Source organism: Somniosus microcephalus, unplaced genomic scaffold, assembly GCF_052327205.1.
Source record: "Somniosus microcephalus isolate GS21.2 unplaced genomic scaffold, FLI_Smic_1.0 unresolved_chr7, whole genome shotgun sequence".
In the NCBI taxonomy this organism is placed as follows: Eukaryota; Metazoa; Chordata; class Chondrichthyes; order Squaliformes; family Somniosidae; genus Somniosus; species Somniosus microcephalus.
In genome coordinates this window covers 27,319,824-27,336,946 of record NW_028225185.1, presented here as the reverse complement: position 1 = coordinate 27,336,946, position 17,123 = coordinate 27,319,824, and the positions used below count along the sequence as shown (strand labels likewise).

General features: G+C 55.2%; 1 protein-coding gene across 1 annotated transcript in view; it reads right to left on the bottom strand.

Moving 5' to 3' along the window:
* LOC147086673 (host cell factor 1-like) overlaps window positions 1–17,123 on the bottom strand; it is a 95,384-nt gene that overhangs the window by 55,967 nt on the left and 22,294 nt on the right. Inside the window, 5 exon segments of the mRNA XM_085978297.1 lie at window positions 1,495–1,922; window positions 3,094–3,273; window positions 6,798–6,904; window positions 8,201–8,285; window positions 15,080–15,288. Of these exon segments, the coding sequence (XP_085834423.1) occupies window positions 1,495–1,922; window positions 3,094–3,273; window positions 6,798–6,904; window positions 8,201–8,285; window positions 15,080–15,288 (1,009 nt within the window).

Sequence of the window (17,123 nt, the reverse complement as noted above, 5' to 3'; positions counted from 1 at the left end):
GAGAGGGGGGAAACGAGAGAGAGTGGGGGAAACGAGAGAGAGAGAGCGGGGGAAACGAGAGAGAGAGAGCGGGGGAAACGAGAGAGAGAGAGCGGGGGAAACGAGAGAGAGAGAGCGGGGGAAACGAGAGAGAGAGAGCGGGGGAAACGAGAGAGAGAGAGCGGGGAACGAGAGAGAGCGGGGGAAACGAGAGAGAGAGAGCGGGGGAAACGAGAGAGAGAGAGCGGGGGAAACGAGAGAGAGAGAGCGGGGGAAACGAGAGAGAGAGAGCGGGGGAAACGAGAGAGAGAGAGCGGGGGAAACGAGAGAGAGAGAGCGGGGGAAACGAGAGAGAGAGAGAGAGCGGGGGAAACGAGAGAGAGAGCGGGGGAAACGAGAGAGAGAGAGCGGGGGAAACGAGAGAGAGAGAGCGGGGGAAACGAGAGAGAGAGAGCGGGGGAAACGAGAGAGAGAGAGCGGGGGAAACGAGAGAGAGAGAGCGGGGGAAACGAGAGAGAGAGAGCGGGTGAAACGAGAGAGAGAGAGCGGGTGAAACGAGAGAGAGAGAGCGGGGGAAACGAAGAGAGCGGGGGAAACGAGAGAGAGAGCGGGGGAAACGAGAGAGAGAGCGGGGGAAACGAGAGAGAGAGCGGGGGAAACGAGAGAGAGCGGGGGAAACGAGAGAGAGAGCGGGGGAAACGAGAGAGCGGGGGAAACGAGAGAGAGAGCGGGGGAAACGAGAGAGAGAGCGGGGGAAACGAGAGAGAGAGCGGGGGAAACGAGAGAGAGAGCGGGGGAAACGAGAGAGAGAGCGGGGGAAACGAGAGAGAGAGCGGGGGAAACGAGAGAGAGAGCGGGGGAAACGAGAGAGAGAGCGGGGGAAACGAGAGAGAGAGCGGGGGAAACGAGAGAGAGAGCGGGGGAAACGAGAGAGAGAGCGGGGGAAACGAGAGAGAGAGCGGGGGAGCGGGGGAAACGAGCGCGCACGCAACGAGCGAGAGAGAGAGCGGGGGAAACGAGCGAGAGAGAGAGAGCGGGGGAAACGAGCGAGAGAGAGCGGGGGAAACGAGCGAGAGAGAGAGCGGGGGAAACGAGCGAGAGAGAGAGAGAGCGGGGGAAACGAGCGAGAGAGAGAGAGCGGGGGAAACGAGCGAGAGAGAGAGAGCGGGGGAAACGAGCGAGAGAGAGAGAGCGGGGGAAACGAGCGAGAGAGAGCGGGGGAAACGAGCGAGAGAGAGAGCGGGGGAAACGAGCGAGAGCGAGAGAGACGAGCGAGAGCGAGGGAAACGAGCGAGAGCGAGAGAGCGGGGGAAACGAGAGCGCGCGGGGGAAACGAGAGCGCGCGGGGGAAACGAGAGCGCGCGGGGGAAACGAGAGCGCGCGGGGGAAACGAGAGCGCGCGGGGGAAACGAGAGCGCGCGGGGGAAACGAGAGCGCGCGGGGGAAACGAGAGCGAGAGAGAGAGAGCGAGCGAGCAGGAGAGCAGGCGAGACAGAGACAGAGCGAGCCAGAGACAGAGCGAGCCAGAGACAGAGCGAGCCAGAGACAGAGAGCGAGCGGGGGAAACATACCCGCTGATGGCGGGCACTCACCTGGGCCTCGGATTCCGGTGGCACTGCCCATGAGGGACTGCGGAGGTGCCAGCGCTGCCGCCACCGGGGAAGGTGAGGGGACGGCCGCACCTGGCTGAGGCAGGAGTGAGATGCCCACCTGCTGGGGGGAGGGGGCTGCCGAGGCCGGGGCGGGGCTCTTGGGCTGGCCGGCGGGCACAGAGGGCAGCGGGTGGAGGGCGGGCGAGGTGGCGGCGGTGGCGGCGGCGGGGATGTCGTACTTTTGCAGCTGGAGCAGGTAGGAGTCAGCGGTGGGCACGGAGCCCCAGCTCACCTCCAGCGAGCTGGTGTTGGCCCGGACCAGCTGCACCCGAGACGGAGCGGGCGGCCTCTCTGCAAAAAACAAGGAGAGGCACGGGTTAGATTCACCAGCGATAAGGGTTTCACAACACAAGACATAGGAGCAGGAGTCGGCCATTCGGCCCCTCGAGCCTGCTCCGCCATTTACTGAGATCATGGCTGATCATCCAAATTCAGTACCCTGTCCCTGTTTTCTCCCCATATCCCTTGATCCCTTTAGCCTTAAGAAATATATCTAACTCCTTCTTGAATATATTTAATGAATTGGCCTCAACTGCCTTGTGTGGTAGAGAATTCCACAGGTTCACCACTCTCTGGGTGAAGAAATTCCTCCTCATCTCTGTCCTAAATGGCTTACCCCTTATCCTTAGACTGTGACCCCTGGTTCTGGACTCCCCCGCCATCGGGAACATCCTTCCTGCATCTAGTCTGTCCAGTCCTGTTAGAATTTTATAAGTTTCAATGAGATCCCCTCTCATTCTTCTAAACTCCAGCGAGTATAAGCCCAATCGACCCAATCTCTCCTCATACGTCATTCCTGCCATCCCAGGTATCAGCCTGGTGAATCTTCGCTGCACTCCCTCCATGGCAAGAACATCCTTCCTCAGATAAGACGACCAAAACTGCACACAATACTCCAGGTGTGGTCTCACCAAGGCCCTGTACAACTGCAGCAAGACATCCTTGTTCCTGTACTCGAACCCTCTCGCTACGAAGGCCAACATACCATTTGCCTTCTTAACCACCTGCTGCACCTGCATGCTTACCTTCAGCGACTGGTGCACAAGGACACCCAGGTCTCATTGCACTTCCCCTTTTCCCAATCTATTGCCGTTCAGATAATAATCTGCCTTCCTGTTTTTGCCACCAAAGTGGATAACCTCGCATTTATCCACATTATACTGCATCTGCCATGCATCTGCCCAATCGCCTAAATTGTACTGGAGTTTCTCGGCATCCGCCTCACAGCACACACGCCCACCCAGCTTTGTGTCGTCTGCAAACTTGAGATATTACATCTAGTCCCCTCGTCTAGATCATTAATATATATTGTGAAATCAGCTGGGGTCCAAGGACCGATCCCTGCGGTACCCTACTAGTCACTGCCTGCCACTCGGAAAAAGACCCGTTTATTCCAACTTTTGGCTTCCTGTCCGCCAGCCAGAAATGAGAATGAGCAGACACGGACACTGCTCCCGCCTACCTGTCTCCAGGTACCACAGGTCCTTGCAGCACACCTGATTATTCCAGGCTTTCCGGTAGCCGTCCCTGCCGCTCCAGATGTAGAGCCGGGAGTTCACAGCCACCGAGCAGTGGCCGGCCCGAGCGCGGGGCAGGTTGTCCTCTTGCGCCTCCATCACCACGGGCTCCCAGGTCATCGTGTCTGTCGAGGGAAGCGCAAGAACCGGGTTTTAATTCCCTCGCCCGTCCGCAGTTACCTTGAGAAATGAAAGACAGACAGACTCTCGTCTCTCCAGCATCTTTCACCAGCTCAGGACGTCCCAAAGCGCTTCACAGCCAATGACGTACATTTTGAAGTGTGGTCACTGTTGTAATGTAGGAAACGTGGCAGCCAATTTGCGCACAGCAAGCTCCCACCAACAGCAATGTGATAAATGACCAGATCATCTGTTTTAGTGATGTTGATTGAGGGATAAATATTGGCCTCAGGACACCGGGGAGAATTTCCCCCTACTCTTACATAGAAACAGAGAAACTAGGAGCAGGAGTAGGCCATTCGGCCCTTCGAGCCCGCTCCGCCATTCAACGAGATCATGGCTGATCATCCAAACCCTAGCACCCGGTCCCTACACCGACAGCCATCCCACCCAAGCCCTATCCCCGTAACCCCACGTATTTAATCCCCCCTAACACCAAGGGCCAAATTTTTATCATGGCCAATCAACCTAACCCGCACATCTTTGGACTGTGGGAGGAAACCGGAGCACCCGGAGGAAACAAACGCAAACACGGGGAGAATGTGCAAACTCCACACAGACAGTCACCCGAGGCCGGATTTGAACCCGGGTCCCTGGCGCTGTGAGGCAACAGTGCTAACCACTATGCCACCGTGCTGCCCTTCTTCCAATAGTGCCCGTGGGATTTTTTCTGTCCGCCTGAGAGAGCGGACGGCGGCTTCGGTTTAACGTCAATATTTATCCCTCAATTAACATCACTAACAAACATGATCTGGTCATCGCCACGTTGGCTGTTTGTGGGAGCTTGCTGTGAGCACATTGGCTGCCGCGTTTCCCACATTACAACAGTGACCACACTTCAGAAAAAGTCCTTCATTGGCAGTGAAGCGCTTTGGGACGTCCGGTGGACGTGAAAGTCGCCGGAGAAACGGGAGTCTGTCTTTTCTTCAAATCCGCATCCTGAGCACAGGCAAGTGAAATAAAAAGCTGCGAGGGGCGGGAAGCTTAGGAGTGAGGAGAGAGGGGGAGACAGCGGGAGGAGTGAGGAGAGACGGGGAGACAGCGGGAGGAGTGAGGAGAGACGGGGAGACAGCGGGAGGAGTGAGGAGAGACGAGGGAGACAGCGGGAGGAGTGAGGAGAGACGGGGAGACAGCGGGAGGAGTGAGGAGAGACGGGGAGACAGCGGGAGGAGTGAGGAGAGACGGGGAGACAGCGGGAGGAGTGAGGAGAGACGGGAGACAGCGGGAGGAGTGAGGAGAGACGGGGAGACAGCGGGAGGAGTGAGGAGAGACGGGGGAGACAGCGGGAGGAGTGAGGAGAGACGGGGAGACAGCGGGAGGAGTGAGGAGAGACGGGGAGACAGCGGGAGGAGTGAGGAGAGACGGGGAGACAGCGGGAGGAGTGAGGAGAGACGGGGGAGACAGCGGGAGGAGTGAGGAGAGACGGGGGAGACAGCGGGAGGAGTGAGGAGAGACGGGGAGACAGCGGGAGGAGTGAGGAGAGACGGGGAGACAGCGGGAGGAGTGAGGAGAGACGGGGAGACAGCGGGAGGAGTGAGGAGAGACGGGGAGACAGCGGGAGGAGTGAGGAGAGACGGGGAGACAGCGGGAGGAGTGAGGAGAGACGGGGAGACAGCGGGAGGAGTGAGGAGAGACGGGAGACAGCGGGAGGAGTGAGGAGAGACGGGGAGACAGCGGGAGGAGTGAGGAGAGACGGGGAGACAGCGGGAGGAGTGAGGAGAGACGGGGAGACAGCGGGAGGAGTGAGGAGAGACGGGGGAGACAGCGGGAGGAGTGAGGAGAGACGGGGAGACAGCGGGAGGAGTGAGGAGAGACGGGGGAGACAGCGGGAGGAGTGAGGAGAGACGGGGAGACAGCGGGAGGAGTGAGGAGAGACGGGGAGACAGCGGGAGGAGTGAGGAGAGACGGGGAGACAGCGGGAGGAGTGAGGAGAGACGGGGAGACAGCGGGAGGAGTGAGGAGAGACGGGGGAGACAGCGGGAGGAGTGAGGAGAGACAGCGGGAGGAGTGAGGAGAGACGGGGGAGACAGCGGGAGGAGTGAGGAGAGACGGGGAGACAGCGGGAGGAGTGAGGAGAGACGGGGGAGACAGCGGGAGGAGTGAGGAGAGACGGGGAGACAGCGGGAGGAGTGAGGAGAGACGGGGAGACAGCGGGAGGAGTGAGGAGAGACGGGGGAGACAGCGGGAGGAGTGAGGAAAGACGGGGAGACAGCGGGAGGAGTGAGGAGAGACGGGGGAGACAGCGGGAGGAGTGAGGAGAGACGGGGGAGACAGCGGGAGGAGTGAGGAGAGACGGGGAGACAGCGGGAGGAGTGAGGAGAGACGGGGAGACAGCGGGAGGAGTGAGGAGAGACGGGGGAGACAGCGGGAGGAGTGAGGAGAGACGGGGAGACAGCGGGAGGAGTGAGGAGAGATGGGGAGACAGCGGGAGGAGTGAGGAGAGACAGCGGGAGGAGTGAGGAGAGACGGGGAGACAGCGGGAGGAGTGAGGAGAGACAGGGAGACAGCGGGAGGAGTGAGGAGAGACGGGGAGACAGCGGGAGGAGTGAGGAGAGACGGGAAGACAGCGGGAGGAGTGAGGAGAGACGGGGAGACAGCGGGAGGAGTGAGGAGAGACGGGGAGACAGCGGGAGGAGTGAGGAGAGACGGGGGAGACAGCGGGAGGAGTGAGGAGAGACGGGGAGACAGCGGGAGGAGTGAGGAGAGACGGGGAGACAGCGGGAGGAGTGAGGAGAGACGGGGAGACAGCGGGAGGAGTGAGGAGAGACGGGGAGACAGCGGGAGGAGTGAGGAGAGACGGGGGAGACAGCGGGAGGAGTGAGGAGAGACGGGGAGACAGCGGGAGGAGTGAGGAGAGACGGGGGAGACAGCGGGAGGAGTGAGGAGAGACGGGGAGACAGCGGGAGGAGTGAGGAGAGACAGCGGGAGGAGTGAGGAGAGACGGGGAGACAGCGGGAGGAGTGAGGAGAGACAGCGGGAGGAGTGAGGAGAGACGGGGGAGACAGCGGGAGGAGTGAGGAGAGACGGGGAGACAGCGGGAGGAGTGAGGAGAGACGGGGGAGACAGCGGGAGGAGTGAGGAGAGACGGGGGAGACAGCGGGAGGAGTGAGGAGAGACGGGGAGACAGCGGGAGGAGTGAGGAGAGACGGGGAGACAGCAGGAGGAGTGAGGAGAGATGGGGAGACAGCGGGAGGAGTGAGGAGAGATGGGGGAGACAGCGGGAGGAGTGAGGAGAGACGGGGAGACAGCGGGAGGAGTGAGGAGAGATGGGGAGACAGCGGGAGGAGTGAGGAGAGACGGGGAGACAGCGGGAGGAGTGAGGAGAGACGGGGAGACAGCGGGAGGAGTGAGGAGAGACGGGGAGACAGCGGGAGGAGAGGAGAGACGGGGGAGACAGCGGGAGGAGTGAGAGAGGGGGGGGGAGACAGCAGGAGGAGTGAGGGGGGGGGGGGGCGGCAGCGGGACGTACCCAGGTTGAGACTGGCCAGCGTGTTGGTACACTTCCATTCCTTCTCGTGCGTTGCCACCTTCACGTCATCCATGACCAGAGGGACCCAGCCTCCAAAAACATACATTCTGGGAGAGAGGAGACAAAATGACATGGGGTTAACAGCACAGAAACAGGCCATTCGGCCCAACTGGTCCATGCACGCCACAAATCGCCTCATAACCCCACTGCATCTCACCCCATCTCCATCTCCCTCTATTCCTTTCTCTCCCTCTTGTGTTTATCCAGCTTCCCCTTAAATGTATGGACACTATTCGCCTTGACCACTCCCTGTGGCAGTGAGTTCCACATTCTCACCGCCCTCTGGGGAAAGAAGTTCCTCCTCGACCACTCCGTGGCAGCGAGTTCCACATTCTCACCGCCCTCTGGGGAAAGAAGTTCCTCCTCGGTCACTCCTGAGGATCTTAGTGGAGATGGAAGAGGAAAGAGCGGAAAGCTTTCTCAGATGCTGATGGGGAGCTGCCGCCCATTTCCACTACTTGCTCTGGGCAATGACTGACTGCTTTACAGGACGACAGGGCGGCTCCCCGATCGAGCAGAGCAATAGGGACTCTGTGGTACACCAGAACATCAGAATTATTAGGAGCAGGAGTCGGCCATTCGGCCCCTCGAGCCTGCTCCGCCATTCAATGAGATCAGGGCTGATCTTCGACCTCAACTCCACGTTCCCGCCCGATCCCCATATCCCTCGATTTCAAAAATCTCTCGATCTCAGCCTTGAATATACTCAACGACTGAGCCTCCACAGCCCTCTGGGGCAGAGAATTCCAAAGATTCACCGCCCTCTGAGTGAAGAAATTCCTCCTCATCTCAGTCCTAAATGGCCGACCCCTTATCCTGAGACTGTGACCCCTGGTTCGAGACTCTCCAGCCAGGGGGAAACAGCCTCTCAGCATCTACCCTGTCAATCCCCCCTCAGAATCTTGTATGTTTCAATGAGATCACCTCTCATTCTTCTAAACTCCAGAGAGTATCGGCCCAATCTACTCAATCTCTCCTCATAGGACAGCCCTCTCATCCCAGGAATCAATCTAGTGAACCTTCGTTACACCGCCTCCAAGGCAAGTATATCCTTCCTCAGATAAGGAGACCAGAACTGTGCCCAGTACTCCAGGTGTGGTCTCACCAAGGCCCTGTACAATTGTAGCAAGACTTCCTCACTCTCATACTCAAATCCTTCTGTAATAAAAGGGGACAGAAAGACGCGGAAGGAGATGCCCTGAATCCAAACCCGTCAGCATCGAAGAGCAGAGTGCGGCACTGGGACCGGGGGGGGGGGGGGGGGGAGGGGACGGAGCAACGAACAGCCGCAAGATGAAACACACGCTCTAAAACCGAAGCTCTTGGCTCAGACGGTCACTCACTTGTTGCCGATGGTCGTGGCAGAATGCAGGCTGCGCGGGAGCGGGGAGACGCCGTTCACGTTGGGCTTGTTCCACGTGAGCGTATCTGCAAGACGGAAATCAGGTCATTCCACTTGTGCCGAGCTTCTGTATCGGGGCTGCAACTTTACCCCAACCCACCACCCCCGACCCGAAGGTCAACTTTCCTGCTCTCCTGAAGAGGTTGACTCCTCGATGGAGCATCTCTCCATTGTCGAATCACACAGTACAGAACCAGGCTGCTCGGCACATCAAGTCCATGCCGGCGATTAGTCCAACTGTCCCATCAAACACTCCCAGGGCAGGTACAGCACGGGTTAGATACAGAGTAAAGCTCCCTCTACACTGTCCCCATCAAACACTCCCAGGGCAGGTACAGCACGGGTTAGATACAGAGTAAAGCTCCCTCTACACTGTCCCATCAAACACTCCCAGGGCAGGTACAGCATGGGTTAGATACAGAGTAAAGCTCCCTCTACACTGTCCCCATCAAACACTCCCAGGGCAGGTACAGCACGGGTTAGATACAGAGTAAAGCTCCCTCTACACTGTCCCCATCAAACACTCCCAGGGCAGGTACAGCACGGGTTAGATACAGAGTAAAGCTCCCTCTATACTGTCCCATCAAACACTCCCAGGGCAGGTACAGCACGGGTTAGATACTGAGTAAAGCTCCCTCTACACTGTCCCATCAAACACTCCCAGGGCAGGTACAGCACGGGTTAGATACAGAGTAAAGCTCCCTCTACACTGTCCCCATCAAACACTCCCAGGGCAGCTACAGCACGGGTTAGATACAGAGTAAAGCTCCCTCTACACTGTCCCCATCAAACACTCCCAGGGCAGGTACAGCACGGGTTAGATACAGAGTAAAGCTCCCTCTACACTGTCCCATCAAACACTCCCAGGGCAGGTACAGCACGGGGTTAGATACAGAGTAAAGCTCCCTCTACACTGTCCCATCAAACACTCCCAGGGCAGGTACAGCACGGGGTTAGATACAGAGTAAAGCTCCCTCTACACTGTCCCCATCAAACACTCCCAGGGCAGGTACAGCACGGGTTAGATACAGAGTAAAGCTCCCTCTACACTGTCCCATCAAACACTCCCAGGGCAGGTACAGCACGTGTTAGATACAGAGTAAAGCTCCCTCTACATTGTCCCATCAAACACTCCCAGGGCAGGTACAGCACGGGTTAGATACAGAGTAAAGCTCCCTCTACACTGTCCACATCAAACACTCCCAGGGCAGGTACAGCACGGGTTAGATACAGAGTAAAGCTCACTCTACACTGTCCCATCAAACACTCCCAGGGCAGGTACAGCACGGGTTAGATACAGAGTAAAGCTCCCTCTGCACTGTCCCTATCAAACACTCCCAGGGCAGGCACAGCATGGGTTAGATACAGAGTAAACCTTCCTCTGCACTGTCCCCATCAAACACTCCCAGGGCAGGTACAGCACGGGTTAGATACAGAGTAAAGCTCCCTCTACACTGTCTCCATCAAACACTCCAGGGCAGGTACAGCACGGGTTAGATACAGAGTAAAGCTTCCTCTACACAGTCCCCATCAAACACTCCCAGGGCAGGGACAACACGGGTTAGATACAGAGTAAAGCTCCCTCTACACTGTCCCATCAAACACTCCCAGGGCAGGTACAGCACGGGTTAGATACAGAGTAAAGCTCCCTCTACAGTGTCGCCATCAAACACTCCCAGGCCAGGTACAGCACGGGTTAGATAGAGTAAAGCTCCCTCTACACTGTCCCATCAAACACTCCCAGGGCAGGTACAGCACGGGTTAGATACAGAGTAAAGCTCCCTCTACACTGTCCCATCAAACACACCCAGGGCAGGTACAGCACGGGTTAGATACAGAGTAAAGCTCCCTCTACACTGTCCCATCAAACACTCCCAGGGCAGGTACAGCACGGGTTAGATACAGAGTAAAGTTCCCTCTACACTGTCCCATCAAACACTCCCAGGGCAGGTACAGCACGGGTTAGATACAGAGTAAAGCTCCCTCTACACTGTCCCCATCAAACACTCCCAGGGCAGGTACAGCACGGGTTAGATACAGAGTAAAGCTCCCTCTACACTGTCCCCATCAAACACTCCCAGGGCAGGTACAGCACGGGTTAGATACAGAGTAAAGCTCCCTCTGCACTGTCCCATCAAACACTCCCAGGGCAGGTACAGCACGGGGTTAGATACAGAGTAAAGCTCCCTCTACACTGTCCCCATCAAACACTCCCAGGGCAGGTACAGCACGGGTTAGATACAGAGTAAAGCTCCCTCTACACTGTCCCCATCAAACACTCCCAGGGCAGGTACAGCACGGGTTAGATACAGAGTAAAGCTCCCTCTACACTGTCCCCATCAAACACTCCCAGGGCAGGTACAGCACGGGTTAGATAGAGAGTAAAGCTCCCTCTACACTGTCCCATCAAACACTCCCAGGGCAGGTACAGCACGGGTTAGATACAGAGTAAAGCTCCCTCTACACTGTCTCATCAAACACTCCCAGGGCAGGTACAGCACGGGTTAGATACAGAGTAAAGCTCCCTCTACACTGTCCCCATCAAACACTCCCAGGGCAGGTACAGCACGGGTTAGATACAGAGTAAATCTCCCTCTACACTGTCCCATCAAACACTCCCAGGGCAGGTACAGCACGGGGTTAGATACAGAGTAAAGCTCCCTCTACACTCTCCCCATCAAACACTCCCAGGGCAGGTACAGCACGGGTTAGATACAGAGTAAAGCTCCCTCTACACTGTCCCCATCAAACACTCCCAGGGCAGGTACAGCACGGGTTAGATACAGAGTAAAGCTCCCTCTACACTGTCCCCATCAAACACTCCCAGGGCAGGTACAGCACGGGTTAGATACAGAGTAAAGCTCCCTCTACACTGTCCCATCAAACACTCCCAGGGCAGGTACAGCACGGGTTAGATACAGAGTAAAGCTCCCTCTACACTGTCTCATCAAACACTCCCAGGGCAGGTACAGCACGGGTTAGATACAGAGTAAAGCTCCCTCTACACTGTCCCCATCAAACACTCCCAGGGCAGGTACAGCACGGGTTAGATACAGAGTAAAGCTCCCTCTACACTGTCCCATCAAACACTCCCAGGGCAGGTACAGCACGGGTTAGATACAGAGTAAAGCTCCCTCTACACTCAGTAGGAGAGCATTTTGGCGACAGTGACCACAATTCAGTGAGATTTAAGGTGGTCATGGAAAAAGACAAAGACGGCCCGGAAATAAGGGTTCTAAATTGGGGGAAGGCCGATTTTAATATGATAAGGCAGGATCTGGCCAAATTGGACTGGGAGCAGCTACTTATAGGAAAATCCGCATCAAAACAGTGGGAGACTTTCAGAAGGGAAATAGAGAGAGTACAACGCCAACATGTTCCTGTAAAGGTCAAGGGTGGGACCAACAAGCAAAGGGAACCTTGGATGACAAGGGATATACAAAAATGCATTAGAAATAAAAGGGGGGCTTTTGGCAGTTACAAAAGACTAAAGACGGAAGAAGCCCTAGAGGAGTATAAAAAATGCAGGGGCATACTTAAAAAAGAAATTAGGAGGGCGAGGAGGGGCCATGAAATAACACTGGCGAGCAAAATAAAGGAAAATCCTAAGATGTTTTATAAGTATATTAAGGGCAAGAGGATAACCAGGGAAAGGGTAGGGCCCATTAGGGACCAAAGTGGCAATCTGTGTGTAGAGCCAGATGATGTAGGCAGGGTTTTAAATGAATTTTTTGCATCTGTGTTCACTATGGAGAAAGACGATGCAGACATAGAAATCGGGCAAGGGGCTGTGACATACTTGAACATATTAGCATCGAGAGGGAGGAGGTGCTAGCGGTTTTAGCAGGCCAAAAAGTGGATAAATCCCCAGGCCCAGACGAGATGTATCCCAGGCTGCTGTGGGAGGCAAAGGAGGAGATTGCAGGGGCTCTGACACAAATTTTCAGAACCTCTCTGGCCACAGGGATGTACCAGAGGACTGGAGAACAGCTAACGTAGTACCATTATTCAAGAAGGGTAGCAGGGATAAACCAGGGAATTACAGGCCAGTGAGCCTAACATCTGTGGTAGGGAAATTATTGGAAAAAATTCTGAGGGACAAAATTAGTCTCCACTTGGAGAGGCAAGGATTAATCGGGGATAGTCAGCATGGCTTTGTCAAGGGTAAATCATGTCTGACAAATCTGATTGAATTTTCGAGGGGGTGACTAGGGGGTGGATGAGGGAAATGCTGTGGATGTGGTTTACATGGACTTCAGTAAAGCTTTTGACAAAGTCCCGCATAGGAGACTGGTCAAGAAGGTAAGAGCCCATGGGATCCAGGGTGCCTTGGCGCGTTGGATCCTAAACTGGCTGAGTGGCAGGAGGCAGAGGATGATGGTCGAAGGTTGCTTTTGTGACTGGAAGCCTGTGTCCAGTGGGGTACCTCAGGGATCGGTGCTGGGTCCCTTGTTGTTTGTGATCTACATAAATGATTTGGATGAGAATGTAAAAGGTATGATCAGTAAGTTCGCAGATGACACGAAAATTGGTGGGGTGGTAAATTGTGAGGAGGAAAGCCTCAGGCTACAGGACGATATAAACGGGTTGGTCAGATGGGCGGAAAAGTGGCAAATGGAATTTAACCCTGAAAAGTGCGAGGTGATGCATTTTGGACGGACAAATAAGGCAAGGGAATACACAATGAATGAGTGGTAGGACCCTAGGAAGTACAGAGGGTCAGAGGGACCTTGGTGTACATGTACATAGATCCCTGAAGGCAGCGGAACAGGTAGATAAGGTGGTTAAAAAGGCATATGGGATACTTGCCTTCATTAGCCGAGGCATAGAATATAAGAGCAGGGAGGTTATGATGGAACTGTACAAAACGCTGGTGAGGCCACAGCTGGAGTAATGTGTGCAGTTCTGGTCGCCTCACTATAGGAAGGATGTGATTGCTTTGGAGAGGGTGCAGAGAAGATTCACCAGGATGTTACCTGGGATGGAGCGCCTCAGCTATGAAGAGAGGCTGGACAGGCTGGGGTTGTTTTCCTTGGAGCAAAGAAGGCTGAGGGGGGACCTGATTGAGGTGTACAAAATGATGAGGGGCATAGATAGGGTAGACAAAGAGGAACTTTTCCCCTTAGTAGGGGGGTCAATAACAAGGGGGCATAGATTCAGGGTAAGGGGCAGGAGATTTAGAGGGGATTTGAGGAGGAACTTTTTCACCCAGAGGGTGGTTGGAATGTGGAACTCAATGCCTGAAAGGGTGGTAGAGGCAGGAACCCTCACAACATTCAAGAAGCATTTGGATGAGCACTTGAAATGCCATTGCATACAAGGCTATGGACCAAATGCTGGAAAATGGGATTAGACTGGACAGGGATGGATGGGCGGCGCAGACACGATGGGCCGAAGGGCCTCTTTCTGTGCTGTAAAACTCTATGACTCTATGACTCTATGACACTCTCCCCATCAAACACTCCCAGGGCAGGTACAGCACGGGTTAGATACAGAGTAAAGCTCCCTCTACACTCTCCCCATCAAACACTCCCAGGGCAGGTACAGCACGGGTTAGATACAGAGTAATGCTCCCTCTACACTGTCCCATCAAACACACCCAGGGCAGGTACAGCACGGGTTAGATACAGAGTAAAGCTCCCTCTACACTGTCCCATCAAACACTCCCAGGGCAGGTACAGCACGGGTTAGATACAGAGTAAAGCTCCCTCTGCACTGTCCCATCAAACACTCCCAGGGCAGGTACAGCACGGGTTAGATACAGAGTAAAGCTCCCTCTACACTGTCCCCATCAAACACTCCCAGGGCAGGTACAGCACGGGTTAGATACAGAGTAAAGCTCCCTCTACACTGTCCCATCAAACACTCCCAGGGCAGGTACAGCACGGGTTAGATACAGAGTAAAGCTCCCTCAACACTGTCCCCATCAAACACTCCCAGGGCGGGTACAGCACGGGTTAGATACAGAGTAAAGCTCCCTCTACACTGTCCCCATCAAACACTCCCAGGGCAGGTACAGCACGGGTTAGATACAGAGTAAAGCTCCCTCTACACTGTCCCATCAAACACTCCCAGGGCAGGTACAGCATGGGTTAGATACAGAGTAAAGCTCCCTCTACACTGTCCCCATCAAACACTCCCAGGGCAGGTACAGCACGGGTTAGATACAGAGTAAAGCTCCCTCTACACTGTCCCCATCAAACACTCCCAGGGCAGGTACAGCACGGGTTAGATACAGAGTAAATCTCCCTCTACACTGTCCCATCAAACACTCCCAGGGCAGGTACAGCATGGGTTAGATACAGAGTAAAGCTCCCTCTACACTGTCGCATCAAACACTCCCAGGGCAGGTACAGCACGGGTTAGATACAGAGTAAAGCTCCCTCTACACTGTCCCCATCAAACACTCCCAGGGCAGGTACAGCACGGGTTAGATACAGAGTAAAGCTCCCTCTACACTGTCCCCATCAAACACTCCCAGGGCAGGTACAGCACGGGGTTAGATACAGAGTAAAGCTCCCTCTACACTGTCCCATCAAACACTCCCAGGGCAGGTACAGCACGGGTTAGATACAGAGTAAAGCTCCCTCTACACTGTCCCCATCAAACACTCCCAGGGCAGGTACAGCACGGGTTAGATACAGAGTAAAGCTCCCTCTACACTGTCCCCATCAAACACTCCCAGGGCAGGCAACAGTGATTCAATGAGTTGAGAAGCGAAAGGAGCGACTTGTGAACGGAATCCTTCCTCATGTACGAGGTGTCTGTGGAACCCTTACCCTGCACAGACGAACCTTGGATTAAACCCCCTTCCCCTTACCGATGTCCAGTGTCCAGAGGTCCCCAAGGCGGCACCCGCTCATCCCTCCGTAGATGATCAGCTTGGATTTCTTCATGTCCTTGTCGGTGTAGATGACGGCAGTGTGAGATTCCCGCGGAGGGGGCAGCACCCCGTAGGTGATAGGATTGTCCCAGCTCAGCACCCCCGAGCCTGGTCTTAGCTCCAAAATGTAAACGTCGTTCAAATATCTGGAGGAGAGGGAAGGGGTACATGAGAGAGAGAGAGAGAGAGTGTCCCAGGGACATAGAAACATAGAAGATAGGAGCAGGAGTCGGCCATTCGGCCCCTCGAGCCTGCTCCGCCATTCAATGAGATCATGGCTGATCATCCAAACTCAGTCCCCTGTCCCTGCTTTCTCCCCATATCCCTTGATCCCTTTAGCCTTAAGAAATATATCCAACTCCTTCTTGAATATATTTAATGAATTGGCCTCAACTGCCTTCTGTGGTAGAGAATTCCACAGGTTCACCAATCTCTGGGTGAAGAAATTCCTCCTCATCTCTGTCCTAAATGGCTTACCCCTTATCCTTAGACTGTGACCCCTGGTTCTGGACTCCCCCCGCCATCGGGAACATCCTTCCTGCATCTAGTCTGTCTAGTCCTGTTAAAATTTTATAAGTTTCGATGAGATCCCCTCTCATTCTTCTAAACTCCAGCGAGTATAAGCCCAATCGACCCAATCTCTCCTCATACGTCATTCCTGCCATCCCAGGTATCAGCCTGGTGAATCTTCGCTGCACTCTCTCCATGGCAAGAACATCCTTCCTCAGATAAGGCGACCAAAACTGCACACAATACTCCAGGTGTGGTCTCACCAAGGCCCTGTACAATTGCAGCAAGACATCCTTGTTCCTGTACTCGAATCCTCTCGCTACGAAGGCCAACATACCATTTGCCTTCTTAACCGCCTGCTGCACCTGCATGCTTACCTTCAGCGACTGGTGCACAAGGACAAAGTCCGAGGGACAGGGAGGGCTCAAACCATTCAGCAATGTCTGGAAGCAGATCAAAAATTACAAACCTCACCCAGAAAACAGCCATGATAAAGTCAACGGGACCCGTGAAGGAAACGGAAATGATGCTGGAGGAGACGGGAAGGTCTCGGGTACCAGCCTGGCTCTGTGGGATCTGGATTGCCAACGCCACTCCTTAAGACTATTTCAATGTTCTCCTGGGTGGCCTCCCATGCACCACCGTCTGTTAACTCTGCTACCCGTGTCCTAACTCGCCCCGAGCCCCGTTCACCCCGCTGACCTACAGTGGCTCCCGGTCCAGCAACAACAACTTGCATTTATCCGGCGCCTTCAGCATCGTGAAACGTCCCGGGGCGCTTCACAGGAGCGATTATCAAACACAATTTTAGAACGAGCCACATGAGATATTAGGACAGATGACCAAAAGCCTCCAATTTTAAAATTCTCATCCTCGTGTTCAAATCCGTCCATTGCCCCGCCCTATCTCCTGCAGCCCCTGCGACCCCCACCGAGATCTCCGCGCTCCTCCAATTCTGGCCTCTTGCCCATCCCCCCGATTTCCATCGCTCCACCATTGGCGGCCGTGCCTTCAGCCGCCTGGGCCCCGAGCTCTGGAATTCCCTCCGTAAACCTCTCCGCCTCTCTCTCCTCCTTTAAGACGCTCCTTAAAACCGACCTCTTTGACCAAGTATCTCCTTACAGAACATAAGAGTTAGGAGCAGGAGTCGGCCATTCGGCCCCTCGAGCCTGCTCCGCCATTCAATAAGATCACGGCTGATCCAATCTTCACAGAATCACAGAAACCCCACAGTGCAGATAGAGGCCATTTCGGCCCATCGAGCCTGCACCGACACATATCCCACCCGATGCCCGTAACCCCTACACCAACACATATCCCACCCGATCCCCGTAACCCCACGTATTTAATCCCCCTAACACTAAGGGTCAATTTATCAGAGCCAATCAACCTAACCCGCACATCTTTGGACTGTGGGAGGAAACCGGAGCACCCGGAGGAAACCCACGCAAACACGGGGAGAATGTGCAAA